Source organism: Oncorhynchus clarkii, unplaced genomic scaffold (assembly GCF_045791955.1).
Source record: "Oncorhynchus clarkii lewisi isolate Uvic-CL-2024 unplaced genomic scaffold, UVic_Ocla_1.0 unplaced_contig_7912_pilon_pilon, whole genome shotgun sequence".
Taxonomy (NCBI): Eukaryota; Metazoa; Chordata; class Actinopteri; order Salmoniformes; family Salmonidae; genus Oncorhynchus; species Oncorhynchus clarkii.
In genome coordinates this window covers 48,023-60,849 of record NW_027260856.1, presented here as the reverse complement: position 1 = coordinate 60,849, position 12,827 = coordinate 48,023, and the positions used below count along the sequence as shown (strand labels likewise).

Sequence of the window (12,827 nt, the reverse complement as noted above, 5' to 3'; positions counted from 1 at the left end):
AGTCATAGGGTTAACATGGTCAGACAGTCATAGGGTTAACAGTGTCTGACAGTCATAAGGTTAACATGGTCAGACTAGGTTAACATGGTCAGACAGTCATAAGGTTAACATGGTCAGACTAGGTTAACATGGTCAGGCAGTCATAGGGTTAACAGTGTCAGACAGTCATAGGGTTAACTGTGTCAGACAGCACTGATGGGGTAAGAGTCATGGCTGGATATAGAAGTACATTCACAGATGCAGAAGGAGGTGGAGCAGTGGGTCCAAGAAAACAGGAGGAGAGAAGAGAGAAAGGAGAGGAGAGGAAAGATGGGAGAGAGGTGAAGAGAGGTGAAGAGAGGAGAAGAGGGAAAAGAGAAAGGTGAGGAGAGGAGAGATGGGAGAGAGGTGAAGAGAGGAGAGAAGAGAGAAAGGAGAGGAAAAGAGGGAGGTGAGGAGAGGAGAGATGGGAGAGAGGTGAAGAGAGGAGAGAAGAGAGAAAGGAGAGGAAAAGAGGGAGGTGAGGAGAGAGACGCCTCACAGATAACCTTAGAATATGGACATAATGGATTATTTCAGAGAGCATAGAGGACAAAGGAAAGACAAACTGGGTGGTTAGTGACGTAGGTATATCTCACACATGATCGGCTCTCTATCTCACAGGCTGAGGCCACAGGTAGTCATATAACATCACCTTGTATGAGTGTAACACATCTGATGTGGAGAAGGACATGAGCTATCACGCGCACACACACACCCAGTGTTCTAACATGCACATCCAGCACTCTTCATCTCCTTGTTGACGTAGTCCTGAAGCTTAAACTTGGGCTCGTTGGGCTCCTTCATAGACCTGTGCTTCAGCTCTCTGAGAGAGAAAGGAAGAGATCAGAAGGGAGGATTAGAGGCTAAAGGCTAGAGGGCAGGGACAAGGGCCTAAACACTAGAGACTAAAGGCTAGAGTCCAGGGACAAGGGGCTAAAGGCTAGAGGCCAGGGACAAGGGGCTAAAGGCTAGAGGCCAGGGACAAGGGGCTAAAGGTTAGAGGCCAGGGACAAGGGGCTAAAGGCTAGAGGCCAGGGACAAGGGGCTAAAAACTAGAGGCCAGGGACAAGGCTAGAGGCCAGGGACAAGGGACTAAAGGCTAGAGGCCAGGGACAAGGCTAGAGGCCAGGGACAAGGGACTAAAGGCTAGAGGCCAGGGACAAGGGGCTAAAGGCTAGAAGCCAGGGACTAAAGGCTAGATGCCAGGGACAAGGGGCTAAAGGCTAGAGTCCAGGGACAAGGGGCTAAAGGCTAGAGGCCAGGGACAAGGGGCTAAAGGGTAGAGTCCAGGGACAAGGGGCTAAAGGCTAGAGGCCAGGGACAAGGGGCTAAAGGCTAGAGGCCAGGGACATGGGGCTAAAGGCTAGAGTCCAGGGACAAGGGGCTAAAGGCTAGAGTCCAGGGACAAGGGGCTAAAGGCTAGAGTCCAGGGACAAGGGGCTAAAGGCTAGAGTCCAGGGACAAGGGGCTAAAGGCTAGAGGCCACGGACAAGGGGCTAAAGGCTAGAGCCCAGGGACAAGAGGCTAAAGGCTAGAGGCCAGGGACAAGGGGCTAAAGGCTAGAGGCCAGGGACAAGAGGCTAAAGGCTAGAGGCCAGGGACAAGGGGCTAAAGGCTAGAGGCTAGGGCTTGTTTCTGGACTGGACCCCTGTGTAGTTTCATACTCACTTGGCCACAGCAGTGAAGGATAACTCCACATTGAGGCCAGACTTTGCACTGGTCTCCATGTATGGAACCCCAAACTCCTGCAGAGAAACAGACAGGCAGGGTATCTTGAGTTGAACACGCCACATTCACATTGTCTTGAGTTTCTTTGTAGCTAGTCTAGAGCACCACATATCCTCCTTGATAGCCTGGGGACAAGGTTACTTTGCTGCTAATGGTAACAGTATTAGAGACCATTGTTGCCCCCTGGCTGGCCAGGCAGTAACACATGATGTGTGTGTTTTAGGCACAGCAGCTAATGACAAAGAATATTGAGCATAAACCCATATTAACATTCCCCATCAGCACCCAGAAGACACAACAACACAGAGACCCACAGGGAAATAATACAGACACTACAACACATCTGTCCTGGGGTGACTATAGTACTGCTGGGAGTGCACATTCAGAACCATTCCAATGAGCAGATTGGAATACTAGCTATGTGACAAAGAATTCCTCAGGCAGGGTGTGCGTGGGAGATTTGTCTCAGCATCCAGCACCATAGTAATGACTAGGCTAATGTGTTCCTCTCTCCAGGTTTATGCTATCAGCACTAGAGGTATGCACCAGACTGGGTTTAAATACTATTTGAAGTCTATTAAATACTTTGAGCGTTTGCTTTAGCCTGTCTGGAGAGTCGGATGCACGGGGTTTGGAATTTTGAGACCTTCTTATTGGTTCCATTGCGAAAGCAAGCTCAATCAAGCCCATCTAAACTATTTGACATGATTTCAAATAGTAGCTGAACCCAGGTCTGCAAGGCACTTTGATATTTGTATTGTAGCCGTGTTCCACAGCGGTAGTCAGGGGGAATGAGAAAGTCCTATTTGCCCCAGTATCTGTATTCATCTGAGAGTGCATTGCTGTGAAATTGAGTTAAACTAAACATTCCTCACTGTTGTATTGTATGCATGTGTTTATAGAGAAAATACAAACATATGAAAAATGAGACTAGATGTCCATCCTATAGAAGCATGAAAGAGTCTGTAGATAATATCACGATAGCAGGCCGTGGTGCAACGATCCTTGGTGCAAAGATACTGTACACAGACAGACTACATTCAGGTTCTATGGTAAAGTAATATCTCATAAACCTGGCCTTTCTTCTTGATATTTATCTTTGATTTTTGCAGACGGTGCATTTTCCTCCCAACAGTGAAAATCAATATGAATTAGATCAATGGACTGAGTCCAATAAAAGACAGAGAGAGAGAGAGTGAGAGAGAGTGAGTGAGTGAGTGAGTGAGTGAGTGAGTGAGAGTGAGAGAGTGAGAGAGAGAGAGAGAGAGAGAGAGAGAGAGAGAGAGACCTGTTGCCACAAGAAAAGGGCAACCAGTGAAGAACAAACACCATTGTAAATACAGCCCATATTTATGCTTATTTATTTGACCTTGTGTTCTTTAACCATTTGTACAGTGTTACAACACTGTATATATATATATATATATATATATATATATATATATATATATACAGTGCCTTGCGAAAGTATTTGGCCCCCTTGAACTTTGCGACCTTTTGCCACATTTCAGGCTTCAAACATAAAGATATAAAACTGTATTTTTTTGTGACGAATCAACAACAAGTGGGACACAATCATGAAGTGGAATGACATTATTGGATATTTCAAACTTTTTTAACAAATCAAAAACTGAAAAATTGGGCGTGCAAAATTATTCAGCCCCCTTAAGTTAATACTTTGTAGCGCCACCTTTTGCTGCGATTACAGCTGTAAGTCGCTTGGGGTATGTCTCTATCAGTTTTGCACATCGAGAGACTGAAATGTTTTCCCATTCCTCCTTGCAAAACAGCTCGAGCTCAGTGAGGTTGGATGGAGAGCATTTGTGAACAGCAGTTTTCAGTTCTTTCCACAGATTCTCGATTGGATTCAGGTCTGGACTTTGACTTGGCCATTCTAACACCTGGATATGTTTATTTTTGAACCATTCCATTGTAGATTTTGCTTTATGTTTTGGATCATTGTCTTGTTGGAAGACAAATCTCCGTCCCAGTCTCAGGTCTTTTGCAGACTCCATCAGGTTTTCTTCCAGAATGGTCCTGTATTTGGCTCCATCCATCTTCCCATCAATTTTAACCATCTTCCCTGACCCTGCTGAAGAAAAGCAGGCCCAAACCATGATGCTGCCACCACCATGTTTGACAGTGGGGATGGTGTGTTCAGTGTGATGAGCTGTGTTGCTTTTACGCCAAACATAACGTTTTGCATTGTTGCCAAAAAGTTCAATTTTGGTTTCCTCTGACCAGAGCACCTTCTTCCACATGTTTGGTGTGTCTCCCAGGTGGCATGTGGCAAACTTTAAACAACACTTTTTATGGATATCTTTAAGAAATGGCTTTCTTCTTGCCACACTTCCATAAAGGCCAGATGTGTGCAATATACAACTGATTGTTGTCCTATGGACAGTCTCCCACCTCAGCTGTAGATCTCTGCAGTTCATCCAGAGTGATCATGGGCCTCTTGGCTGCATCTCTGATCAGTCTTCTCCTTGTATGAGCTGAAAGTTTAGAGGGACGGCCAGGTCTTGGTAAATTTGCAGTGGTCTGATACTCCTTCCATTTCAATATTATCGCTTGCACAGTGCTCCTTAGGATGTTTAAAGCTTGGGAAATCTTTTTGTATCCAAATCCGGCTTTAAACTTCTTCACAACAGTATCTCGGACCTGCCTGGTGTGTTCCTTGTTCTTCATGATGCTCTCTGCGCTTTTAACAGACCTCTGAGACTATCACAGTGCAGGTGCATTTATACGGAGACTTGATTACACACAGGTGGATTGTATTTATCATCATTAGTCATTTAGGTCAACATTGGATCATTCAGAGATCCTCACTGAACTTCTGGAGAGAGTTTGCTGCACTGAAATTAAAGGGGCTGAATAATTTTGCACGCCCAATTTTTCAGTTTTTGATTTGTTAAAAAAGTTTGAAATATCCAATAAATGTCGTTCCACTTCATGATTGTGTCCCACTTGTTGTTGATTCTTCACAAAAAAATACAGTTTTATATCTTTATGTTTGAAGCCTGAAATGTGGCAAAAGGTCGCAAAGTTCAAGGGGGCCGAATACTTTCGCAAGGCACTGTATATATATATATATAAAGAGACAGATACAGGCGAAAGTTTACATACACTTAGGTTGGAGTCATTAAAACTCGTTTTTCAACTACTCCACAAATTTCTTGTTAACAAACTATAGTTTGTGCATGACACAAGTAATCTTTCCAACAATTGTTTACAGACAGATTATTTCACTTATAATTCACTGTATCACAATTCCAGTGGGTCAGAAGTTTACATACACTAAGTTGACTGTGCCTTTAAAGAGCTTGGAAAATTCCAGAAAATGATGTCATGGCTTTAGAAGCTTCTGTCAGGCTAATTGACATCATTTGAGTCAATTGGAGGTGTACTTGTGGATGTATTTCAAGGCCTACCTTCAAAAAAAATTGTAGACCTCCACAAGTCTGGTTCAAACTCCTGAAGGTACCACGTTCATCCGTACAAACAATAGTACGCAAGTATAAACACCATGGGACCACGCAGCTGTCATACCGCTCAAGAAGGAGACGTGTTCTGTCTCCTAGAGATGAACATACTTTGGTGCGAAAAGTGCAAATCAATCCCAGAACAACAGCAAAGGACCTTGTGAAGATGCTGGAGGAAACAGGTACAAAAGTATCTATATTCACAGTTAACTTCTTTGGGACAGGGGGCAGTATTTTCACGTCCAGATGAAAAGCGTGTCCAAAGTAAACGGCCTGCTACTCAGACCCAGAAGCAAAGATATGCATATTATTAGTAGATTTGGATAGAAAACACTCTGAAGTTTCTAAAACTGTTTGAATCATGTCTGTGAGTATAACATAACTTATTTGGCAGGCGAAACCCAGAGGACAAACGTTCAGATTTTAATTTTTTGAGGTCACTCTCTTTTCAATGAGTTTTCATTGGGAATCCAGATTTCTAATCGACTTCCCTGCAGTTCCTATCGCTTCCACTGGATACAGTCTTTAGAAATTGGTTGAGGTTTTTCCTTTGAGAAATGAAGAAGTAACACTGTTCAGAATGAGGGAAGTGTACTCTTTGATAGAGGCGCGTGACCTGAAAAGCTCGCTCCACTTTGTTTTCCTCCGGTATTGAACACAGATCATCCAGTCTTCAATTTTATCAATTATTTACGTTAAAAAACACCTAAAGTTGTATTAGGAAAGTAGTTTGACATGTTTGGACAAAGCTTACAGGTAACTTATGAGACATTTTGTAGTCAGGTTGCGCGACTTGGAACCAGTGTTTCTCTGGATCAAATGCGCCAAATAAATGGACATTTTGGATATATATTGACGGAATTAATCAAACAAAAGGACCATTTGGGGTGTTTATGGGACATATTGGAGTGCCAACAGAAGAAGCTCGTCATAGGTAAGGCATGAATTCTATCTTTATTTCTGCGTTTTGTGTCGCGCCTGCAGGGTTGAAATATGCTTTTCTGTCTTTGTTTACTGCTATCCTCAGATAATAGCATCGCTCGCCGAAAAGCTTTTTGGAAATCTGACACATTGGCTGGATTCACTACAAGTATAGCTTTCATTTGGTATCTTGAATGTGTGATTTCATGAAAGTTAAAATGTTATAGTAATTTATTTGAATTTGGCGCTCTGCATTTTCACTGGATGTTGGCCAGTTGGGACGCTACTGTCCCGCATATCCGAGAGAGGTTAAACGAGGAAGAGGCTACTGCTCCAAAATCACCTTAAAAAAAAGTCAAACTACGGTTTGCAACTGCACACGGGGACAAAGATCGTATTTTTTGGAGAAATGTCCTCTGGTCTGATGAAACAAAAATAGAACTCTTTGCCCATAATGACCATCGGAAAAAGGGGGAGGTTTGTTAAGCCGAAGAACACCATCCCAACCGTGAAGCACGGGGGTGGCAGCATCATGTTGTGGGGGTGCTTTGCTGCAGGAGGGACTGGTGCACTTCACAAAATAGATGGCATCATGATGAAAGAAAATTATGTGGATATATTGAAGCAACATCTCAAGACATCAGTCAGGAAGTTAAAGCTCAGTTGCAAATGGGTCTTCCAAATGGACAATGACCCCAAGCATACTTCCAAAGTTGTGGCAAAATGGCCTAAGGACAACAAAGTCAAGGTATTGGAGTGGCCGTCATAAAGCCCTGACGTCAATCCTATAGAAAACGTGTGGGCAGAACTGAAAAAGTGTGTACGAGCAAGGAGGCCTACAAACCTGACGCAGTTACACCAAATCTGTCAGGAGGAATGGGCCAAAAATGACCCAACTTATTGTGGGAAGCTTGTGGAAGGCTACCCGAAACATTTGACCCAAGTTAAACTATTTAACGCAATGCTACCAAATACTAATTGAGTGTATGTACACTTCTGACCCACTGGGAATGTGATGAAAGAAATAAAAAGCTGAAATAAATCACTCTCTCTACTATTATTCTGACATTTCACATTCTTAAAATAAAGTGGTGATCCGAACTGACCTAAGACAGGAAATTTTCACTAGGATTAAATGTCAGGAACTGTGAAAAACTGAGTTTAAATGTATTTGAGTGTAAACTTCCGACTTCAACTGTAGATACACAGAGGGAGAGATACAGAGAGAGAGATACACAGAGAGAGAGAGATACAGAGAGAGAGAGATACACCGAGATAATTGACCGTGGTGTCGTTCACTGTTCGAGTCAATCTGCATCTTCCTCAGTATTAACTCATTTCTTTAAAGTGACACTCACCTTGGCCAGCCTCTCTCCATCCTCTCTCTTCACCACCCTCTGCTGTGTGGCATCAGCCTGGGGAGAGATCAGAAAAAGAAAAGCAAGAGAGAGAGAGAGACCGAAAGAAAGACAGAAAGAGAGAGATGAGAAAGGTAGAGATTCTCTGATACCACCATACCACCACCATGCATGACTAGCCTCAGTCTCACTATCATCAATGCAGGGGCTTGTCTTAAAAATCACCTTGTTCCAGGAGGGTTACGTAATGGAAAACAACACATTCCGTACAGAATATGGGATCAGACCTACAATTCTTAATGAGTCTAAATTATGTGTGAGCATTATAATGAGGGGATGATTCCCGGTGTGTGGGGACTGTTTAGATTAGACTAAACTTCTGGACCAAGCATCTGTTCCCTGCTCTAGCAGTATGTGGATGGGACTTATTTATAGTAGCAGTGATTTGTTACATCCCTCCTGCATATGTGCTGATCTGGTGTTGTGTCTGTGTTGTTATTTGGCAGCAGATGTGTCAGGGTTAGAAGCAATTCCAGTAGACTAGAGATAACTTTATTGTTCCAATGGACATAGTTTTGAATCAGGAAGTAGACACTGAAGTACTCATAGAACATATACAAGTGAATCCGGACGCCGGGTTACTAAGTATGCTCAGAATGATGCTCAATGTTAAAACCAGAATGATTGCAACCTGCCTACATGTGGTTTTAAAGTACAATAGACCAACACAGCTACTGTATTAGGTCAAAGCTGTGTGTTGGAAAACCTTGGTAGAGCATGGGTGGAGTAGGCATTGTGGTGCTCATGTGAATTTCCTTTCTTTTTGAGCTTCAGAAAAATGCGTATTCTCACTTAAAAAGGTAGATTTAGTGTTTAGTGTTACACTATGAGGATATACTGTGAATAGATCCTCCAAGTCCTGGGCTACGTTTATACTGTACAGTTTATTTGGTTTCTCTGTCTATTGTTTATGGTTGTTGTGTCTGTCTGTTTTCTTTGTGTCTGCCTGTCTGTCTGTCTGTTGTGTCTGTGTTGTGTCTGGGCTGCCGTCTGATGTGGCTGCAGGTGTGTCCGTCTGGGATCAGGCCTAACCCAGGAAACCTCACCTTGTTTCCCAGCAGCATCAGGACCACATCCTGCTGGGCGTAATCATGGATCTCAGTCAGCCAGGCCTGGGGTGGAGATGACGACAAGAGGGGAGACATGATAAGGAAACACTCAGGATACAGAGGGAGCGAGAGGAGAATAACTCAGGATACAGAGAGAGAGAGGAGAGACACTCAGGATACAGAGACAGAGAGGAGAGACACTCAGGATACAGAGACAGAGAGGAGAGACACTCAGGATACAGAGAGAGAGAGGAGAGACACTCAGGATACAGAGAGAGAGAGGAGAGACACTCAGGATACAGAGAGAGAGAGGAGAGACACTCAGGATACAGAGGGAGAGAGGTGAAACACTCAGGATATATATAGAGAGAGGAGAGACACTCAGGATACAGAGAGAGATGAGAATCACTCAGGATACAGAGAGAGAGGAGAGACACTCAGGATACAGAGAGAGAAGAGAGACACTCAGGATATGGAGACAGAGGGGAGAATCACTCAGGATACAGAGAGAGAGAGGAGAGACACTCAGGATACAGAGAGAGAGAGGAGAGACACTCAGGATACAGAGAGAGAGAGGAGAGACACTCAGGATACAGAGTGAGAGAGGAGAGACACTCGGGATACAGAGAGAGAGAGGAGAAACACTCAGGATACAGAGAGAGAGAGGAGAGACACTCAGGATACACAGAGAGAGAGGAGAGACACTCAGGATACACAGAGAGAGAGGAGAGACACTCAGGATACACAGAGATAGAGGAGAGACACTCAGGATACAGAGAGAGAGAGAGGAGAGACAGGATACAGAGAGAGAGAGGAGAGAGACACTCAGGATACAGAGAGAGAGAGGAGAGAGACACTCAGGATATAGAGACAGAGAGGAGAGACACTCAGGATACAGAGACAGAGAGGATAGACACTCAGGATACAGAGAGGGAGAGGAGAGGCACTCAGGATACAGAGACAGAGGGGAGATTCACTCAAGGTACAGAGAGAGAGAGGAGAGACACTCAGGATACAGAGGGAGAGAGGAGAGACACTCAGGATACATAGAGAGAGAGGAGAGACACTCAGGATACAGAGAGAGAGAGGAGAGACACTCAGGATACACAGAGAGAGAGGAGAGACACTCAGGATACAGAGAGAGAGAGGAGAGACACTCAGGATACACAGAGAGAGAGGAGAGACACTCAGGATACACAGAGCGAGAGGAGAGACACTCAGGATACAGAGAGAGAGGAGAATCACTCAGGATACAGAGAGAGAGACAGAGGAGAGACACTCAGGATACAGAGACAGAGAGGAGAGACACTCGGGATACAGAGAGAGAGAGAGGAGAGACACTCAGGATACAGAGAGAGAGAGGAGAGACACTCAGGATACACACAGAGAGAGGGGAGACACTCATGATACACAGAGAGAGAGAAGAGACACTCAGGACACACAGAGAGAGAGGAGAATCACTCAGGATACAGAGAGAGAGGGGAGAGACACTCAGGATACAGAGAGAGAGAGGAGAGACACTCGGGATACAGAGAGAGAGAGAGGAGAGACACTCAGGATACAGAGAGAGAGAGGAGAGACACTCAGGATACACACAGAGAGAGGGGAGACACTCATGATACACAGAGAGAGAGGAGAGACACTCAGGACACACAGAGAGAGAGGAGAATCACTCAGGATACAGAGAGAGAGGGGAGAGACACTCAGGTTACAGAGAGAGAGAGGAGAGACACTCAGGATACACAGAGAGAGAGGAGAGACACTCAGTATACAGAGACATGCCGAGAATCACTCAGGATACAGAGAGAGAGAGGAGACACTCAGGATACAGAGAGACAGAGAGGAGAGACACTCAGGATACAGAGAGGAGAGACACTCATGATGCAGAGACAGAGAGGATAATCACTCAGGATACACAGAGAGAGAGGGGAGAATCACTCAGGATACAGAGAGAGAGAGAGAAGAGACACTCAGGATACAGAGACAGAGAGGAGAGACACTCAGGATACAGAGACAGAGAGGAGAGACACTCAGGATACAGAGACAGAGAGAGAGAGGAGAGACACTCAGGATGCAGAGAGAGAGGAGAGACACTCAGGATACAGAGACAGAGAGAGAGAGAGGAGAGACACTCAGGATACAGAGAGAGAGGAGAGACACTCAGGATACAGAGAGAGAGGAGAGACACTCAGGATACAGAGACAGAGGAGAGACACTCAGGATACAGAGAGAGAGAGGAGAGACACTCAGGATACAGAGAGAGAGGGGAGAGACACTCAGGATACAGAGTGAGAGAGGAGAGACACTCAGGATACAGAGAGAGAGAGGAGAGACACTCAGGATACAGAGAGAGAGAGAGAGAGAGAGAGAGGAGAGACACTCAGGATACACAGAGAGAGAGGAGAGACACTCAGGATACAGAGAGAGAGAGGAGAGACAGTCAGGATACAGAGACAGAGAGAGAGAGGAGAGACATTCAGGATACAGAGAGAGAGGAGAGACACTCGGGATACAGAGACAGAGAGGAGAGACACTCAGGATACAGAGAGGGGGAGGAGAGACACTCAGGATACAGAGAGAGAGAGGAGAGACACTCAGGATACACAGAGAGAGAGGAGAGACACTCAGGATACAGAGAGAGAGAGAGAGAGAGAGAGAGGAGAGACACTCAGGATACACAGAGAGAGAGGAGAGACACTCAGGATACAGAGAGAGAGAGAGAGGAGAGACACTCAGGATACAGAGAGAGAGAGAGGAGAGACACTCAGGATACGGAGAGAGAGAGGAGAGACACTCAGGATACAGAGAGAGAGAGGAGAGACAGAGGGAGAGAGAGACAGAGGGAGAGTATTGGGCAGAATGAGTACAGTCCAAACAGCATCAGCAGTAATAAACCCCTGTAGAGACAAGGCCTGGACAAGGCATAAGGGAAATAATAAAAAGCTTTATTACACACCAGCCCATATAATCACCGTCACCTGGCAACCCAATGCCTCATCATCACAACAACAACAGTAACCCTTCTGACCACTGAGCAGCAAGAAGGCCAGGCCATATATCCATGCCATCGTTAATAGGTTTTTAAATAGACTGGGGCATAGATCCACCCCTCGCCAACATAATATCCCTCATCTCAGCTGTACTCTGTGCAGAGCACCACTATAATGATGCTTAATTGCTCCATCCCAGTGAAAAAGTCCACATTGGCTTTCTGACTGCACCGCAATCAATCCTCCTTTCTGTTAGAACATGGAGACAAGAGTCTGTTTCTCCAAGTTCAGACTCTTCTAATTACATCTGGAGATGACCTGGTGGGTGTAACGATTTAACCCCTCGGTCACATGGAGATGACCTGGTGGGTGTAACGATTTAACCCCTCGGTCACATGGAGATGACCTGGTGTGTGTGTGTGTTTAAGTTTGTGTGTGAGGAATGGGAGAGACACACTGTGGTGAACCCATTAGAGACCTTACAGGGAATTGGGTGATGACATCAGGTTAACCATGGTCCATGTTGAGCACATATTAGTAGGATAATTTAAATAGTGGCCTATCTGATAACATCTGTGTCACATACTGATGACCTGTTAGTTAGAGGCCAATAAAGTGCTCATGGAGATGACCTGGTGGGATGTTTCCCCTAAGTACAGATCTAGGATCAGCTTCCTGCTTTCCTAACCTGAACCATTAGTGAGGAAAATATCAGCGTATTGGGGAAACATGACCCTTCTACCAATAAAGTCCTCTGACGTCAGTGGTCATGTTGGGGGGAAAGAGACTGTTCAATCCATCCATGCCCTCTGGCAGAATGGTGATGAAGGTGAAGTCAGTGGTCATGTTGGGGCGAAAGAGACTGTTCAATCCATCCATGCCCTCTGGCAGAATGGTGATAAAGGTGAAGTCAGTGGTCATGTTGGCGGGAAAGAGACTGTTCAATCCATCCATGCCCTCTGGCAGAAGAGTGATGAAGGTGAAGTCAGCGGTCATGTTGGGGGAAAGAGACTGTTCAATCCATCCATGCCCTCTGGCAGAAGAGTGATGAAGGTGAAGTCAGTGGTCATGTTGGGGGAAAGAACGGTGCTCCAGGCAATGCTGACACTTATCCCATCCTTTTCAAAACATCATGAATGTGCAACTAGCTGTACTAGTTTGGGAGAAGAGTGGAGAATCAGGACGTATCCTTTGCCTTAATCTGATGACACACTAGTG

General features: G+C 45.1%; 1 protein-coding gene across 1 annotated transcript; it reads right to left on the bottom strand.

Moving 5' to 3' along the window:
• Positions 1-586: 586 nt before the first annotated feature.
• On the bottom strand, positions 587-12,605 carry LOC139401937 (ras-related protein Rab-26-like). The gene is made up of 5 exons (XM_071145957.1): positions 12,369-12,605; positions 8,617-8,682; positions 7,511-7,567; positions 1,690-1,766; positions 587-844 (listed from the first exon to the last, which is right to left on the bottom strand). The coding sequence occupies exons 1-5, from the start codon at positions 12,603-12,605 to the stop codon at positions 745-747; spliced, it is 537 nt and encodes a 178-aa protein (XP_071002058.1). The 3' UTR covers positions 587-744.
• Positions 12,606-12,827: the final 222 nt, after the last annotated feature.

Coding starts and splice junctions, on each gene's coding strand:
- LOC139401937 (XM_071145957.1), bottom strand. CDS start 12,605: ATGACCGCTGACTTCACCTTCATCACTCTTCTGCCAGAGGGCATGGAT. Junction 7,568..8,616: donor TGATGCTGCTGGGAAACAAG/GTGAGGTTTCCT, acceptor ATCTCTCCCCAG/GCTGATGCCACACAGCAGAG. Junction 845..1,689: donor TCCTTCACTGCTGTGGCCAA/GTGAGTATGAAA, acceptor TTTCTCTCTCAG/AGAGCTGAAGCACAGGTCTA.